The following is a 12,216-nucleotide window of genomic DNA, read 5'->3' as shown; positions in this document are numbered from 1 at the left end:
GTTAAATTAAATGAGAGAAAACGTAAACTTCAAAGTATTCGTTATAATACATATTTCGTTTTTCCGAGAGTAACATACACAAAGTACGGATACCAAAAAAACATGTTTCCCGAGATAAAATAACTTGGTAAAGTAAGCTGTTGATACAATCGACATAAATTTTCAAAATATGATCTTTCTCGTTCGAGTTTCTACAGTCGAGTTCTTCGAATCGTCGGCATCGATCGAATTCTCTATTCTTAATTTCCCCCGCTCACATTTGCACGATATATATGTAGAATGGAAATTTTATGTCGCGTAATTATGTCCTCAGCCTCATTCGTATCGACTTTTTCAATGTCAATGATTTATACCGCGATACTTGAGTCTACAATAATAATGTATGACGCATGATCCGTCATTTAGCGAAAATAGAACTTCTATCATCTATATGAGATTTCTTACAATGTATAATAAATTCGTTGTAAATATATATTAAACGAGCACGTTTAGCGGCAAATAACAACGATAAAATAACATCATATAAAACCAAATTTTCATATTTTAATTATATTTTTAATTTTTTAATTAGCGACTGTTTTCTTTTTATATTTTATAATTATTAGATTAGATTTTTTTAGTGTAAGCAAATCTTTAACGCAAAGTAGGTACGTAATTAACTCTTTGCAAATTGAAAATATTTATGGCCAGTTAAAAAAATTTAGTCAAAACTGTAATTTTTGAAATTATAAGACGACCTTCTCATTAGATCTTCGATGCAACTTCGCGACAATCGAAAGAAAGTTTGCGATTCACCCGGGAACGTAAACTTCGAAATTTCGAGGATAAAGAAACTTTACGGTTCGCAAATTTTTTCATGATGAAAAGGTCAAGTTACAAGATATATTCGTCAATATTATCCTCTCTGATATCAAGTGTTCGATTTAACAAGGTAAATTCGACTGTGCTTGTCTTTTATTTTTTGCAACGTTTGCGCAACGAGGCTTCGTAAATTTGGCGTCACCTCAACTTATTCTCCTCTGTCCTCTCCCGCAATTCGATTGACATGTAGACACGCGTAGGCTACGAATAAAGTGCATTTTTTTCTAGCAAATCCCTCGGGCCGTTTTGTAACGTCCGTGTCGCCGCGCAAACGTGGCGAAATCATCTTTTAACGCCGATTACGAGCCGCGATACGTGCTAAATCCGAAAGGATTCAGCAGCAGAGGAATGTGATAGTGCTCGCCGGGATTTTGCACATCGAACATCACGTCGATCATTGGGTACATGGAAGTGGTCGCGATTCGCCTGAAATAGTCGTTCACCCGAAACTCGATCTTGAATCTGCCGCAAGTCCTTCGCTCATCCTCCAACAGATCCCCGCAACGTCCGTTTGAGTCTGTCGTGCTGTGAAAAAAAAAATTAAATTAATGATGATAAATAAAAAAATAAAATCAACTTTTCCGCTTATTCAAGCGAATCAAAATGTATGTGCGAATGATATTGTCAGTATCAATGTATAAAAATAAAAGAACATATGATATTTATAATAAAAGTATGTAATGCACATGCAGAGGCATGCATGTACGCCTCTTTCTTTCTCTAAGAATTCTTGGGAGCTGTGAAAGATGACGAAAAAATATAAAACGTGTATATATAGAAGTATGTGAGATAATACAAAATGCACCTTTCTTTTAGAAGAGTCCACTTGTCATTTTCAAACTTGTACAGACACACGGGCAAGCCATCAGCAGGCCGACCTCTGCTGGTATCCAAAACATGCGTAGTGATGCTTAACTTTTCATCGTTTAGATTTACAGAGGCGCTCATCTGTCATACAAAAAGACACGAAAAACATAAATGTAGGGGAGACCGGGGCTAGTTGTGACATATTTTCTATAAAGTGTCTCAACTCTTTGATTATGTTGTTTTTATAAATGAATCTAGGCTTGCTAGATTCAGTAACTAATCGGGATTTAAATTTAATAATAATTTTATCTAACCGCTCATTAGAAATTATATAAATTAAAAAATTCTGAAAAAAGAGACATGTAACTTTTTACCCCACACCAGGGGCTGGTTGTTACATCACACGGGGTAAATTGTTACAACAAAAAAAACAAATGTAATCTCAAACTTTTTATTAAGAATAATCATGGTTTGTCTTCTTAATTCGAACAAAAATGAAATATTATTGTTTATAACAAATTACAAAAAAAGTTTAACTTCCAAGTTTAAGTCCAAGTAATAATATAGTACTTTTTAACTTTAAATAAAATTATAGTGTTATTTTAAACAAAAACTTAGGCATACAATTTTCTTTTGGTCTCTTTGCTTTATCACATTGAAATAAAAATTAAATAAAATTATGTTCTTATTTAGCGAAAAACTTAGACATATTACTTTTTTTGGTATCTTTGCTTTATCACAACAAAATAAAAATAAAAAAATAAAAATTAAGTAAAATTATGTTCTTATTTAAATAAAAATTCTTTTAAACAAAAATACAAGTAACTTTTAATCTAAACAAAAGTTATAAGCTTTATTAGAGAAACATCTTATTAAGAACCAACATAACATAAAACTTTGGCTATCAAAAAAAAAATATAATTATTTTAGAAAGACTATCAGATCTTAAAAATAAAACAGTTCAGTTATTTTAATCGGAATAATCACTATCGCAATTTAAACAAACATAGGATACTATATTTCCCTTAGCACATTTCACATGTGACCATTTTTTACAAACAATACATTGCACCCATTTTTCACCAGCTCGACTCTGATCAAATGGTTCACAACATATGAGGCAAAAATAATCATCTTCTATAGTATCTTCGTCAGATTCTTGCAATACCTTCCTCTTCACAACAATCTTTCTTTTCTTCTTAGCTGGTTCTCCTTTCTTATTTGTATTTTCTTGTTTGGTCACCTTTTTTGGCTCAGTCATTCCCTTCTTAATCACTTTAATTTTCTTTGATGTATTTTCTTTTTTCTTGTTTTGTTCCAGTGCCAATGCATCCTTCTCCGGGGTATCAGTTAAAATAGCTGATTTTCGAGTTTTTCGTGTTATCTTTTTTGTTCTAGCAGCAGCTTTTGGGTAAGGTCGAACGATCTCGGGAGCAAAGGTAGATTCAATACATTCCAAAATAGGAGATGTAGTGTCATTCAAGGAGGCAGTTTGAGTTGGCGGAGGTTGAATCTTAGTGGAATGAATTGGAGTGTTCTCTGTTGTAACTGGGGTATTTTCAATATTTGAGCTAGCCGTGCCGTCTAATTCTCTGTCAGTAACAAAAGCAGACAAGAAGTCCTCATGCGGAAAAATATCTTTATTAAATGGTGCAATACCAGTCTTTTTAAATTCGTTGATGATAGACGGGTTGCGTTTTAAAAACGCTGTCATCCAATCAACTCCTGCTTCTTTATTATTATGCCACGATTGCGGTGTAGTAACATTGTACTTAAGTGCACAAGCAAATGCTAACTGTCGGACATCTTTTGGCGTTAATCCGTAGCAAATTTGGCTACATTTCGTTAAGTAATTCACCAAAATAGTTTCTTCATTGTTGTTAAAAACTTGTCTGTTTTTCTGGTAACCGAATGTGACAGATTCCATAGGTATGCCCTTTTCCTTTGCTTTGCTTCGTTTTTTTAAGTATCTTGTAAGCGTCATATGACATAGTCCAAAATCTTTTGCGATGCCACGAACTGTTTTTGTTTTATCCTCTTCTAAGACAGCTGCTGCTTTGTCGTAGATGTCTTTAGATATTTGTCCACGCTCACTCTTTTTTTTATACTTCTTCATCCTAGAAAAATAATAAATTTATATAATTCAAGTTATACCAGTCAGCAAGAAGCACAACGGGGCAGGTTGTGACAAATCATAAATTAATTGTGGTTTGTCACAACCTGCCCCGAGAAAATGTCACTTTTAGCCCCAACACCAAAACTAACCTTAATTAAATATTAAAACACAAATATTTGTAAAGCTTATAAAAGTAAGGTTTATTGTAAACAGAAGGAATTAGAGAGTATATACCACAACATACACATTTCTGCTTATTTAGATAACAAGTGCTAGATCAATAATACTAAAAAATGAAAATGTTACAAACCTGCGTTTTTTACGGCTGCTTGTCCGGGCTTTTCTCACTTCTCACAAGAACGCCAGCGCCACTAACTCGCGCGGTATAGCTACCATTGGCACTGTAACAACCTACCCCTGTAACAACCAGCCCCAGTCTCCCCTATTGCATAAACTATAATAGAAATTCATAATTCAAGTATGAATAAATCCAATCTTCGCTTTTAACTTTGGATTTCGCTTACATTACGGGCTGGCAATAGTTTGCTTAAATAATAACTTGTGTAGTCTATTTAAAAGAAGCTAAAATTTAGATAAATATTTAGATAAATACAGTTTTTTTGTTAAACACTTTTAGATTCTGCATGTTTTAGTTAAGTTTCTTTAAAAACTATTCATTCTGTATTATATGTACATTCATATATATTTTTCGTATTATATATTACATTTTAATAACTTGACGAAACAATCTGATTTACTTCACTGTCACCGTCACCACGCCCAGTATTAGTATTCGCGTCGCGAACGTAACTGACATACCAACTGCGCTCGAATAGGTGAAGTTTCCAAGAGATTAGTCTGGATATAGATAGAACGGATTAAAGGTCAAGGAATGCAGGCAATGACTGAAAGATTGGTATTTATCTATATAGTTCACACATTCATTAGAATTTAATAAAATCGTCTCTTTAAAAAATGTACATACGTAGTTTCACATATAAATCAACATTCACAAGCGAACACGCGCAGACACACACGCACATATATACACGTACACATACACATACCAACGCAATGTTAAAGAAAAATAATTCTTAATGTGATACAAGAAAAAGCAAAATAATATACTTACATATACTTATAACCTACTAAACTAAAATATTTGTTTACAACTGTCGGTTCTTTCAAAAACTTATTTTATTATATGAATCATTATCATCATTTAGCTTCATTATCAGTAAAACGCGACATCAGATTTAGGTTATGAATTATTATACAAAATCATTGTCATCAAATTTAGCTTGTGATAAAAATAATTCTGTATCTTTTATATATCACGTAATCAATTTTCAACAGCTAACTCATTAATGCAAACACATTTTATCGCTTCTGCAAAAGCATTAAAAATATTCTTATTTTCATGTCATTTATATTATGACGAGAATTAGTATTTATAATGTAATCTAACGTAATTATGTAATATATATGTATAATTATATAATTATAATATTAATATAATTATAATTATAAATATAATTATAAATATAATTAATATAATTATAATTGTAATATTATATAATTATATAAATATAATATGTAATATACAATATCAATATAATTATACATATTATGTATGTACATTATGTATCTATACATATACATTCTTATACTTGACTTTACAATATAAAAATATCTGTTTTTAGCAATGTAATGTTCATGAAAATCGTAAGTATTTCCTCGCAACTATCTCTGTCACGAAGGAATTTATTCTATTCAATAGCACATTCTATTTATGTGCCACGATAGGTTGTATAACCAAATGGGCTCAATAAAAGAGGTATATGATAGTGACTGTTCGGGTTCTTTACGTCAAATACGATCTCGACGAACGGAAACATGGTGTCTATCCTTTTCAGCGTGAAATATTTGTCGACGTCGAAATGAATCTTATAACGGCCGATTGTACCGTTAAGCTTTTCCACCAAATCGCTACAATGACCCTCCGCATTTGTATTGCTGAAAAAAAAATTTTGTTTACCACACTTATATTTCTGTGATAATTCATACTTATTTTAATATTTTTTAGGAAGGATTACAGTAACAGCATACGAATGTTAGTCTTAAAGTTAAAAATATCTTCATTTTATTTCTTGCCTTTTCGTTTCGTACGCTATTAGAAATATATCAAAGAATATAATTGTATCAAATCAATATTTTTATAGTAAAAAAAGATTTGTCGTATTTGTGTTGAAAACAAAACTTATATAAGATTTAAAATAGTAGTGTAGAAAATTAATAAGTCTGTCGAATCAAGCTATAAAGACTATATTAAAGGAAAAATAAAGAGTAATAATAACTAGTTGAAAAATGACATACCTCTCATTCAAGAAAGTCCATTTGCCGTCCAACAGTTTATACAAGCTAACTTGCAACCCACCAATTGGAATTCCCTTGATAGTATCCACAACATATGTGGTAATGCGCAATTTTTTCGATACATGTTTTAAAGCTGACTGCTTTCCCGAAGCAATAGCCTAGAATAAATAAAGACATCAATGAGTAGTCTTATTATACTTTTAACCATTTAGAAAACGGGAAGTAGATGAAAAATTACGTAATTTTTTCTTACCTTCTTAGATGTTGATTTGACGCTAAACGATTGCTGATTGGCAATCGGTTGCTTACTGGTGCTAGGAGCAGTCGGTGATTGATTGCCAGGTACAGTTGTATCCACTTTGACTTTGTCTGGTTCGTTCATCGCAACGACCTTTTTTTGATCGGACAGCGTCAATGTCGCTGGGTTACCCTTAAGCTTGGTCAGTACGTACTGCGCGCCCGGTTGAAACGTGGCACCGCCAGTTAATGTAAATGTTTTGTTACCACACATTAGAGTGATCTTTTGAGTCTTCATATTCGCCGGCGCGATCGGCACAAAATTAATCGTATTCTGAGTCGGCGCTGTGCTTGTCGAGGTGTTTGTCTGAAAAGTATTCAGTACCGGTATCGATAAAGTCATAAACAGATTATTTTTGTCCTGCTGTTAAACAATATTTTTTATAGCTTTAGCTAACAATATACGATTTCATATACAAAAGCTAATAATTTTCGGCATAAGATTTAACTGAACGACTTAACTAAACTTAAGATTGATTTTTAGTGTCAGTTTTAAGATGTTCATATTCGTCTATTGTTCAGAAATTGCCACTTACAAGGATTTTTCCATTCTGTGTGGCTTTGATTACCGTTTTCTCATCTTCGTCTAATTTCGATGTCTTCACGTCATCGTCGTCCACCGCCTCAGATAGAACAGATATATCATCGTTAGTTGATTCTGCCACCATCTCCATCTGTACATTCTCCTGATCTTCACTGTCCTCCTCAAGATATTCGTTGTGAACGTGAGCCATCGCCTCTGCCAAAGGATCTCGACATTTTGACTGTAACTACATGATGAAAAATTATATAAAATTTGAAAAATTGACAGAAATCTCTGCTGAACAAGATTATTGCTTTCTATTGCACGTGCATAATTTGTGGAATGAATTACCTCGGACGATAATTTGAGCTTCTTTATTACAGACGTAGAATCCTCATTGGATTGATTATTATCCATCTCTTTTTCTTCTTCCTGTCCTAGGCTGATGTCCTTTACATCTTCGAATTCCATTGGTTCTTCCTCCGATTCCAGTCTTTCAACAACATATTCGATATCGTCTTCATTGTCTTCGCCTAACTCCGTTTGAGAAGAATCATCCAAAGTCTAAAGAAAAAGATTACATATATATACACAGGCACATATGTACTCCTACATACATATATCAATAAATGTAATGTACATTTAATTTAATTTAATTTGTGTACATTCAAAATTACTTTCCTAAATAACATCGTTTGGTTGATTAAGAAATACTCAGTAATCATAGAACTCTCATTTATTCTCAACAATTTTAATTAATTATGTGATTAACTTCAAATAATCATAGACTGTTAAAATGTAACAAAATTTGAAAAAGAAACCTATTATTTCACTGTATAAAGTTTTCGTTGTGTATTTTTTGTTTCTTTTGTAAATCTTATGTAAGTTATCGTATTTCTATACATAGGATGGCCTATATTTCACCTTCCTTTTTAACAACACTCAGTTTTTATGCCACAAGCCACAAAAGAATAAACTCTATTGACTGTGTTGTAACACATACGTTTTCTGAACAAATATTTCCAAAATGAAAAATAATTTAATGAATATATAGAACATCTTATATATAAGAAAATTGACGAGAAATATATGTTGACCTCGACTTCTTCCATGAGCCCCACTTCGGGTGCAACGGCTTCCGACTTCTGTACTTGTTTCTCCTCCAGCGCATACCCCAAAGCCGAGCGCTGATGTTTCATTGTGCATGTATGCTTCAGCAGCGACAAACGGTGGGCGTGCAGATTCTTCTTGCAGTACAGACAGTAAGCACGAGTCGGTTGAAATGGCACTGATGTCAACCATCCTGCACACAAAAATATTTTGGTGCTTATTCATTATCGATAGTTGGAAACCCACGTGTAGAATCATACAATAATAAATCTCTTTTCGCACTGCAAGTACCAAAGGGTGTAGGGTGGACCTCGCCTTCACAGGAAAATTGGAAACCCATGTGTAGAACTACTTTACGTTAAAAATAATCACTGTACTTTCAAGTAGAAGAAAATTAGAAGTGTGAGGTACATACAATGATCAACAAGACCAATATTTCGCTTAAATAAACCCCATCAAACTACTTGTCCAAATTATTACTGTTACTTCAATGAAAATTGCGAATTACAGATCAGATCAATCAGAACAAATTGAGATTAGTGTTCTACCTGAATGGAGAAAAGTCTCACCGTGAACACAGCGATGACAAACGCAGATTCGGTCCGATTTCCGAGCGTTACGGAAAGAAGACGACTGATGACAGAGAAGTTCGAAATCGCGAATAAATTCTGAATGGGAAATGTGCGCGCTAAGTTCTGCGAACAAAAGGCGCCTTGCCTCCCAACCTCCTAGAAATTTTTCCCGGGCGAAATTGTCTTATTGTTAGAATCGAGACTTAAAAATAATAACGAGAGAAGAGCTTCTACGCGGCAGGGAATGACTTTTCGCGCTACTTTGCCGCGTTTTGTTGCTCCTTTAAATTGATAGGAGCGTGACGAACTTGACCCTCTCGCTTGCTCTCGCTGTCAGCTGAGCGCGACGACCGGTCGGGGTGAACGCGCGCGATTGGCGCACGTGACCACGTGAGTAAAGCGCGAGTGAATTTTTTTTCGGTCTCACTAATTCCCCAACAATTAAGATTATTTTATTGGTCGAAAGAACTGATCTTTAGTTCGTGTTCTCAATCTCTGACACGTAGTCTAAAGCCCGTATCACACTGCAGATTGGGATTGGATTGAAATTTAATCAACCATAATTATAAGCCGTGATCAGACCACGGATTGGGATCGAGTTTGGATTGAAATTTGACCAATTAGAGCAAAGTTCACTAAACTTGAAGTTAGTTTCCTTTATTCTGATTGATTAAATTTCAATCCAATCTCAATCCCAATCCGTAGTCTGATCACGGCTTTATAATAAAGAAAAATAAAAACTAATTTCAAGTTTAGCGAACTTTGTTTTGTTTGATTACATTTCAGTCCTAATCTGTAATCTGATACTGGGCTTAATGAGTTCAAGTATATTTTTCAGAATCTTAAAATTGTCTTGGCGTCTATTTATGAAGGTCTATAAATATATTTATAAGTTTAACATGATTATATTATAATTTATTATATATACAATTTATATATGTTTTTATTCCAATAGTAATATTATCTAATAGTAATAGTTTAAACAATTAAATGTCATATAAGGTAGACAAATTTGCCGGTAATTTTCCAGCGCCGAAAGCTTTCGGAAATATTAGTACTGTCAAAGTTTCATCGGTGTCTTCTCAAAATTCTTTCTTGCTCTTCGAACTATCAATTCGTTACTCTTATCTTCAACGTAGTTTCCCGACGAAAGTACTTCCCGTACAATCAGTGGGATGAAAAGATTATAGATACTGCGTTTACCTTTTGATTTTCATCTACCGTTGGATCTTCTCTCATGTATTTTTTTTTAGAAAAAGATACACCTGCGTGATAAAATAATTACTCCATTACGACATTTTACAAGATTTATTTGAAACAAAAGCGGTTTACATGTTGCATACAGTTCGATAACCATAAACCAATATCAATTAACTATAAGTCACTATTTAGAAAGAAATTCCATACTGAAATTCTGCTATATTGGAATGTGAACTGCCATGTTTGTAAGAAAAAGACGTATTAATTAGGGACTATTTCTGTCTCTGTTCCGCGAATTGGTTTAATGGTTTTCTATTGTTCTCGAAAGTAAAAGCAACAGAAAAGAACCGGCCGGTTATAGTTCTCTATCCCTTTCGTCCCGTTTTCTTCTAGAATATAATTTACCGGTAAGCAACGCTTTCTATTCGTATATGACTTGCAGGAAAAAAATACCATTGAAAATCCTGGCAGCTAGTACTAGAGGTCATCTCTTTGCGGTGAGCGCTTTCCATTTACAATTAGCAAGACACGTCGACGTAAACATCGTTCTATCTCGAAATTCCAATAGATAACAAAAATAAAAACACACTTGTGTGACTTTGGCCGCGGTCCGTTTGATGCTAAAAATGCTTCGAAGCATTCCTCTCCTCTTTTCTTTCAAATGAAGAAAGAAGGATAAAAAAAACGCTCCAAAACATTTGTAGCGGTCAAGTGGACCGCAGCCTTGTGTCACTAAATGGAAAACACTCGGCGTAAATTCACAGGCGTCAGCTGGCGCCATCATAGTTGTAAATATATTAAATATTCAATTCAACGGTCTCCTCTACGACCATTCCTATTCCACTCCGAGCCTCCAGTCTCCGTGGAGTAGCTCTTTTCAAACGGAGAACGCGGCTCCAAAAACGCAGCTCCGAGTTACACCGCCCACAGAGTTTGCCAACGTGTCAGCAATAATCCTAAACAACAACGGCCATCTCCCCTTTGCGTCGCAGTGTAACGACGTCGATAAACCCAGGGAATCGATCAACGGACTAGGGTGTGCGGAGAGTTGGTTCAAGAGCGGTTTTATCCGCGAGTTTATACCCTAGAGCGCAACGTGAGAGGACCCTATATGCGGAGCCTGCTCGTGAACGGCGCGGGGTAAGGAGGGAAAGGGAGAAAGAGAGAGATGGAGCGTGCGTGCGAGCGAGCGACACGTACCTTTGAAATCCGACATCTCTTCCCATTCCTTCCGGTAGCGCTGCGTATAGACCCGGGTCTTGGCGTGGCTGATCTTCCCCGTCGGCGTGAGCCGCGGGGTCAACGACGGGCTCAGCAAGTTCCTACATATCACGGTCGGCTCGGCGGCGACGAGCGTGATGGTCTGCGACTGGCTCTCCATAGCAGGCCCGCCGAGTGGATCCCGATTCTCCAGTTCCAGTGTACGGAACCGCCGTGCACCACCGCGCCGAAGGCGCGTCTCAAAATCCCAGCGCGAAATCACTAGTTTTTTCTTCCCGCGCTGACCCGAACCCACCTGGTGCGCGTAGGGAACCCGTGGAACGCGACGAGACGACGATCTCTAGGCCTCTCTCCCGCGCCTAGTATTCTCGATTCTCGCCTAGTCCAAGTCTAACTCCCTAGCGTAATACTGCGTAATGGCGGCCGAGAGAGCTACTCCGCGTCCGCGGTGACTACGCCACTCCGCTCCACCGCTTTTACCCCCACCATGAGATGGCGGCCGAGATGGTGGCGCGTCGGCAGGGCTGTGCCTGGCGACGGTGGCCGGGGCGTCGCCCTCCAGATAGCACAAACTTATTCTATAAACATTTTATGGCCGATATTCATAGTCGTTTTATATTTTAAGACCGTCTTAAGTATTTAATATGGCTCTGTGATTGGTTAATGACATCTTAAGATCGTACTTAAGACGGTCTTAAATATAAGATTCGACTATGAATACCGGCCTATAAGTATACTTCGGCAAATATTTGAATATTCTAATATAAAGTATTCTAATAAAATATTTTAATAAAAATATTCTAATAAAGTATTTTAATAAAATATACTTTCTAATAAAATATTCCAATAAAGTAAAAAGGACGTTCTATAAAATCTTGGTCGGTATATCGATTCACCGTGGCCCTCCGCTTCAGCCCACGTCCCTGGCGGATGCGCGTGAGACGCGGTTCTTTGTCGATATGCGTAATGCGCGCGCAACCGTCAGTGACGGTGATCGTAAAGACCCGCAAACCCTCAAGGAACGCGTGGAACTTTCTAGTTCGTAAAATTGAGATATTTCCTACGTCATTGTGTACCAATTGCATTCGCGACGACGAGAAATCGGTCTCGGGAAATAATCTCCGCCTGGCGCG

General features: G+C 35.9%; 2 protein-coding genes across 5 annotated transcripts; both read right to left on the bottom strand.

The window, feature by feature from the left end:
* Window positions 1–23: 23 nt before the first annotated feature.
* LOC112464211 lies at window positions 24–4,546 on the bottom strand. The gene is made up of 5 exons (XM_025031066.1): window positions 4,510–4,546; window positions 4,095–4,238; window positions 2,837–3,785; window positions 1,667–1,809; window positions 24–1,386 (listed from the first exon to the last, which is right to left on the bottom strand). Exons 3-5 carry the CDS (start codon window positions 3,782–3,784, stop codon window positions 1,161–1,163), a joined length of 1,317 nt encoding a protein of 438 aa, XP_024886834.1. The 5' UTR covers window position 3,785; window positions 4,095–4,238; window positions 4,510–4,546; the 3' UTR covers window positions 24–1,160.
* An 872-nt stretch (window positions 4,547–5,418) lies between these two features.
* On the bottom strand, window positions 5,419–11,534 carry LOC112464213. Of its 4 annotated transcripts, none has more exons than XM_025031069.1 (7): window positions 11,063–11,534; window positions 8,078–8,283; window positions 7,332–7,544; window positions 7,027–7,227; window positions 6,414–6,764; window positions 6,161–6,318; window positions 5,419–5,800 (listed from the first exon to the last, which is right to left on the bottom strand). In XM_025031069.1, the coding sequence occupies exons 1-7, from the start codon at window positions 11,241–11,243 to the stop codon at window positions 5,575–5,577; spliced, it is 1,536 nt and encodes a 511-aa protein (XP_024886837.1). In that variant the 5' UTR covers window positions 11,244–11,534; the 3' UTR covers window positions 5,419–5,574. The 4 variants fall into 4 exon arrangements, with proteins under 4 accessions (XP_024886837.1, XP_024886836.1, XP_024886839.1 ...); XM_025031068.1 differs by having other exon boundaries at window positions 6,994–7,227; window positions 11,063–11,533; XM_025031071.1 differs by lacking the exon at window positions 11,063–11,534 and adding an exon at window positions 10,316–10,983 and having other exon boundaries at window positions 6,994–7,227.
* Between the last annotated feature and the right edge of the window lie 682 nt (window positions 11,535–12,216).

This window comes from Temnothorax curvispinosus, unplaced genomic scaffold, assembly GCF_003070985.1.
Source record: "Temnothorax curvispinosus isolate PA1 unplaced genomic scaffold, ASM307098v1 QBEX01014009.1, whole genome shotgun sequence".
Classification (NCBI taxonomy): Eukaryota; Metazoa; Arthropoda; class Insecta; order Hymenoptera; family Formicidae; genus Temnothorax; species Temnothorax curvispinosus.
The sequence above is the reverse complement of the archived record's forward strand: the minus strand, read 5'-3'. Positions and strand labels throughout refer to the sequence as shown.

Coding starts and splice junctions, on each gene's coding strand:
- LOC112464211 (XM_025031066.1), bottom strand. CDS start 3,784: ATGAAGAAGTATAAAAAAAAGAGTGAGCGTGGACAAATATCTAAAGAC. Junction 1,810..2,836: donor AGATTGTTGTGAAGAGGAAG/GTATTGCAAGAA, acceptor TTTGTATGACAG/ATGAGCGCCTCTGTAAATCT. Junction 1,387..1,666: donor TGGACTCTTCTAAAAGAAAG/GTGCATTTTGTA, acceptor TTTTTTTCACAG/CACGACAGACTCAAACGGAC.
- LOC112464213 (XM_025031068.1), bottom strand. CDS start 11,243: ATGGAGAGCCAGTCGCAGACCATCACGCTCGTCGCCGCCGAGCCGACC. Junction 8,284..11,062: donor AGAGATGTCGGATTTCAAAG/GTACGTGTCGCT, acceptor TTTTGTGTGCAG/GATGGTTGACATCAGTGCCA. Junction 6,765..6,993: donor CACAGAATGGAAAAATCCTT/GTAAGTGGCAAT, acceptor AATACTTTTCAG/ACAAACACCTCGACAAGCAC.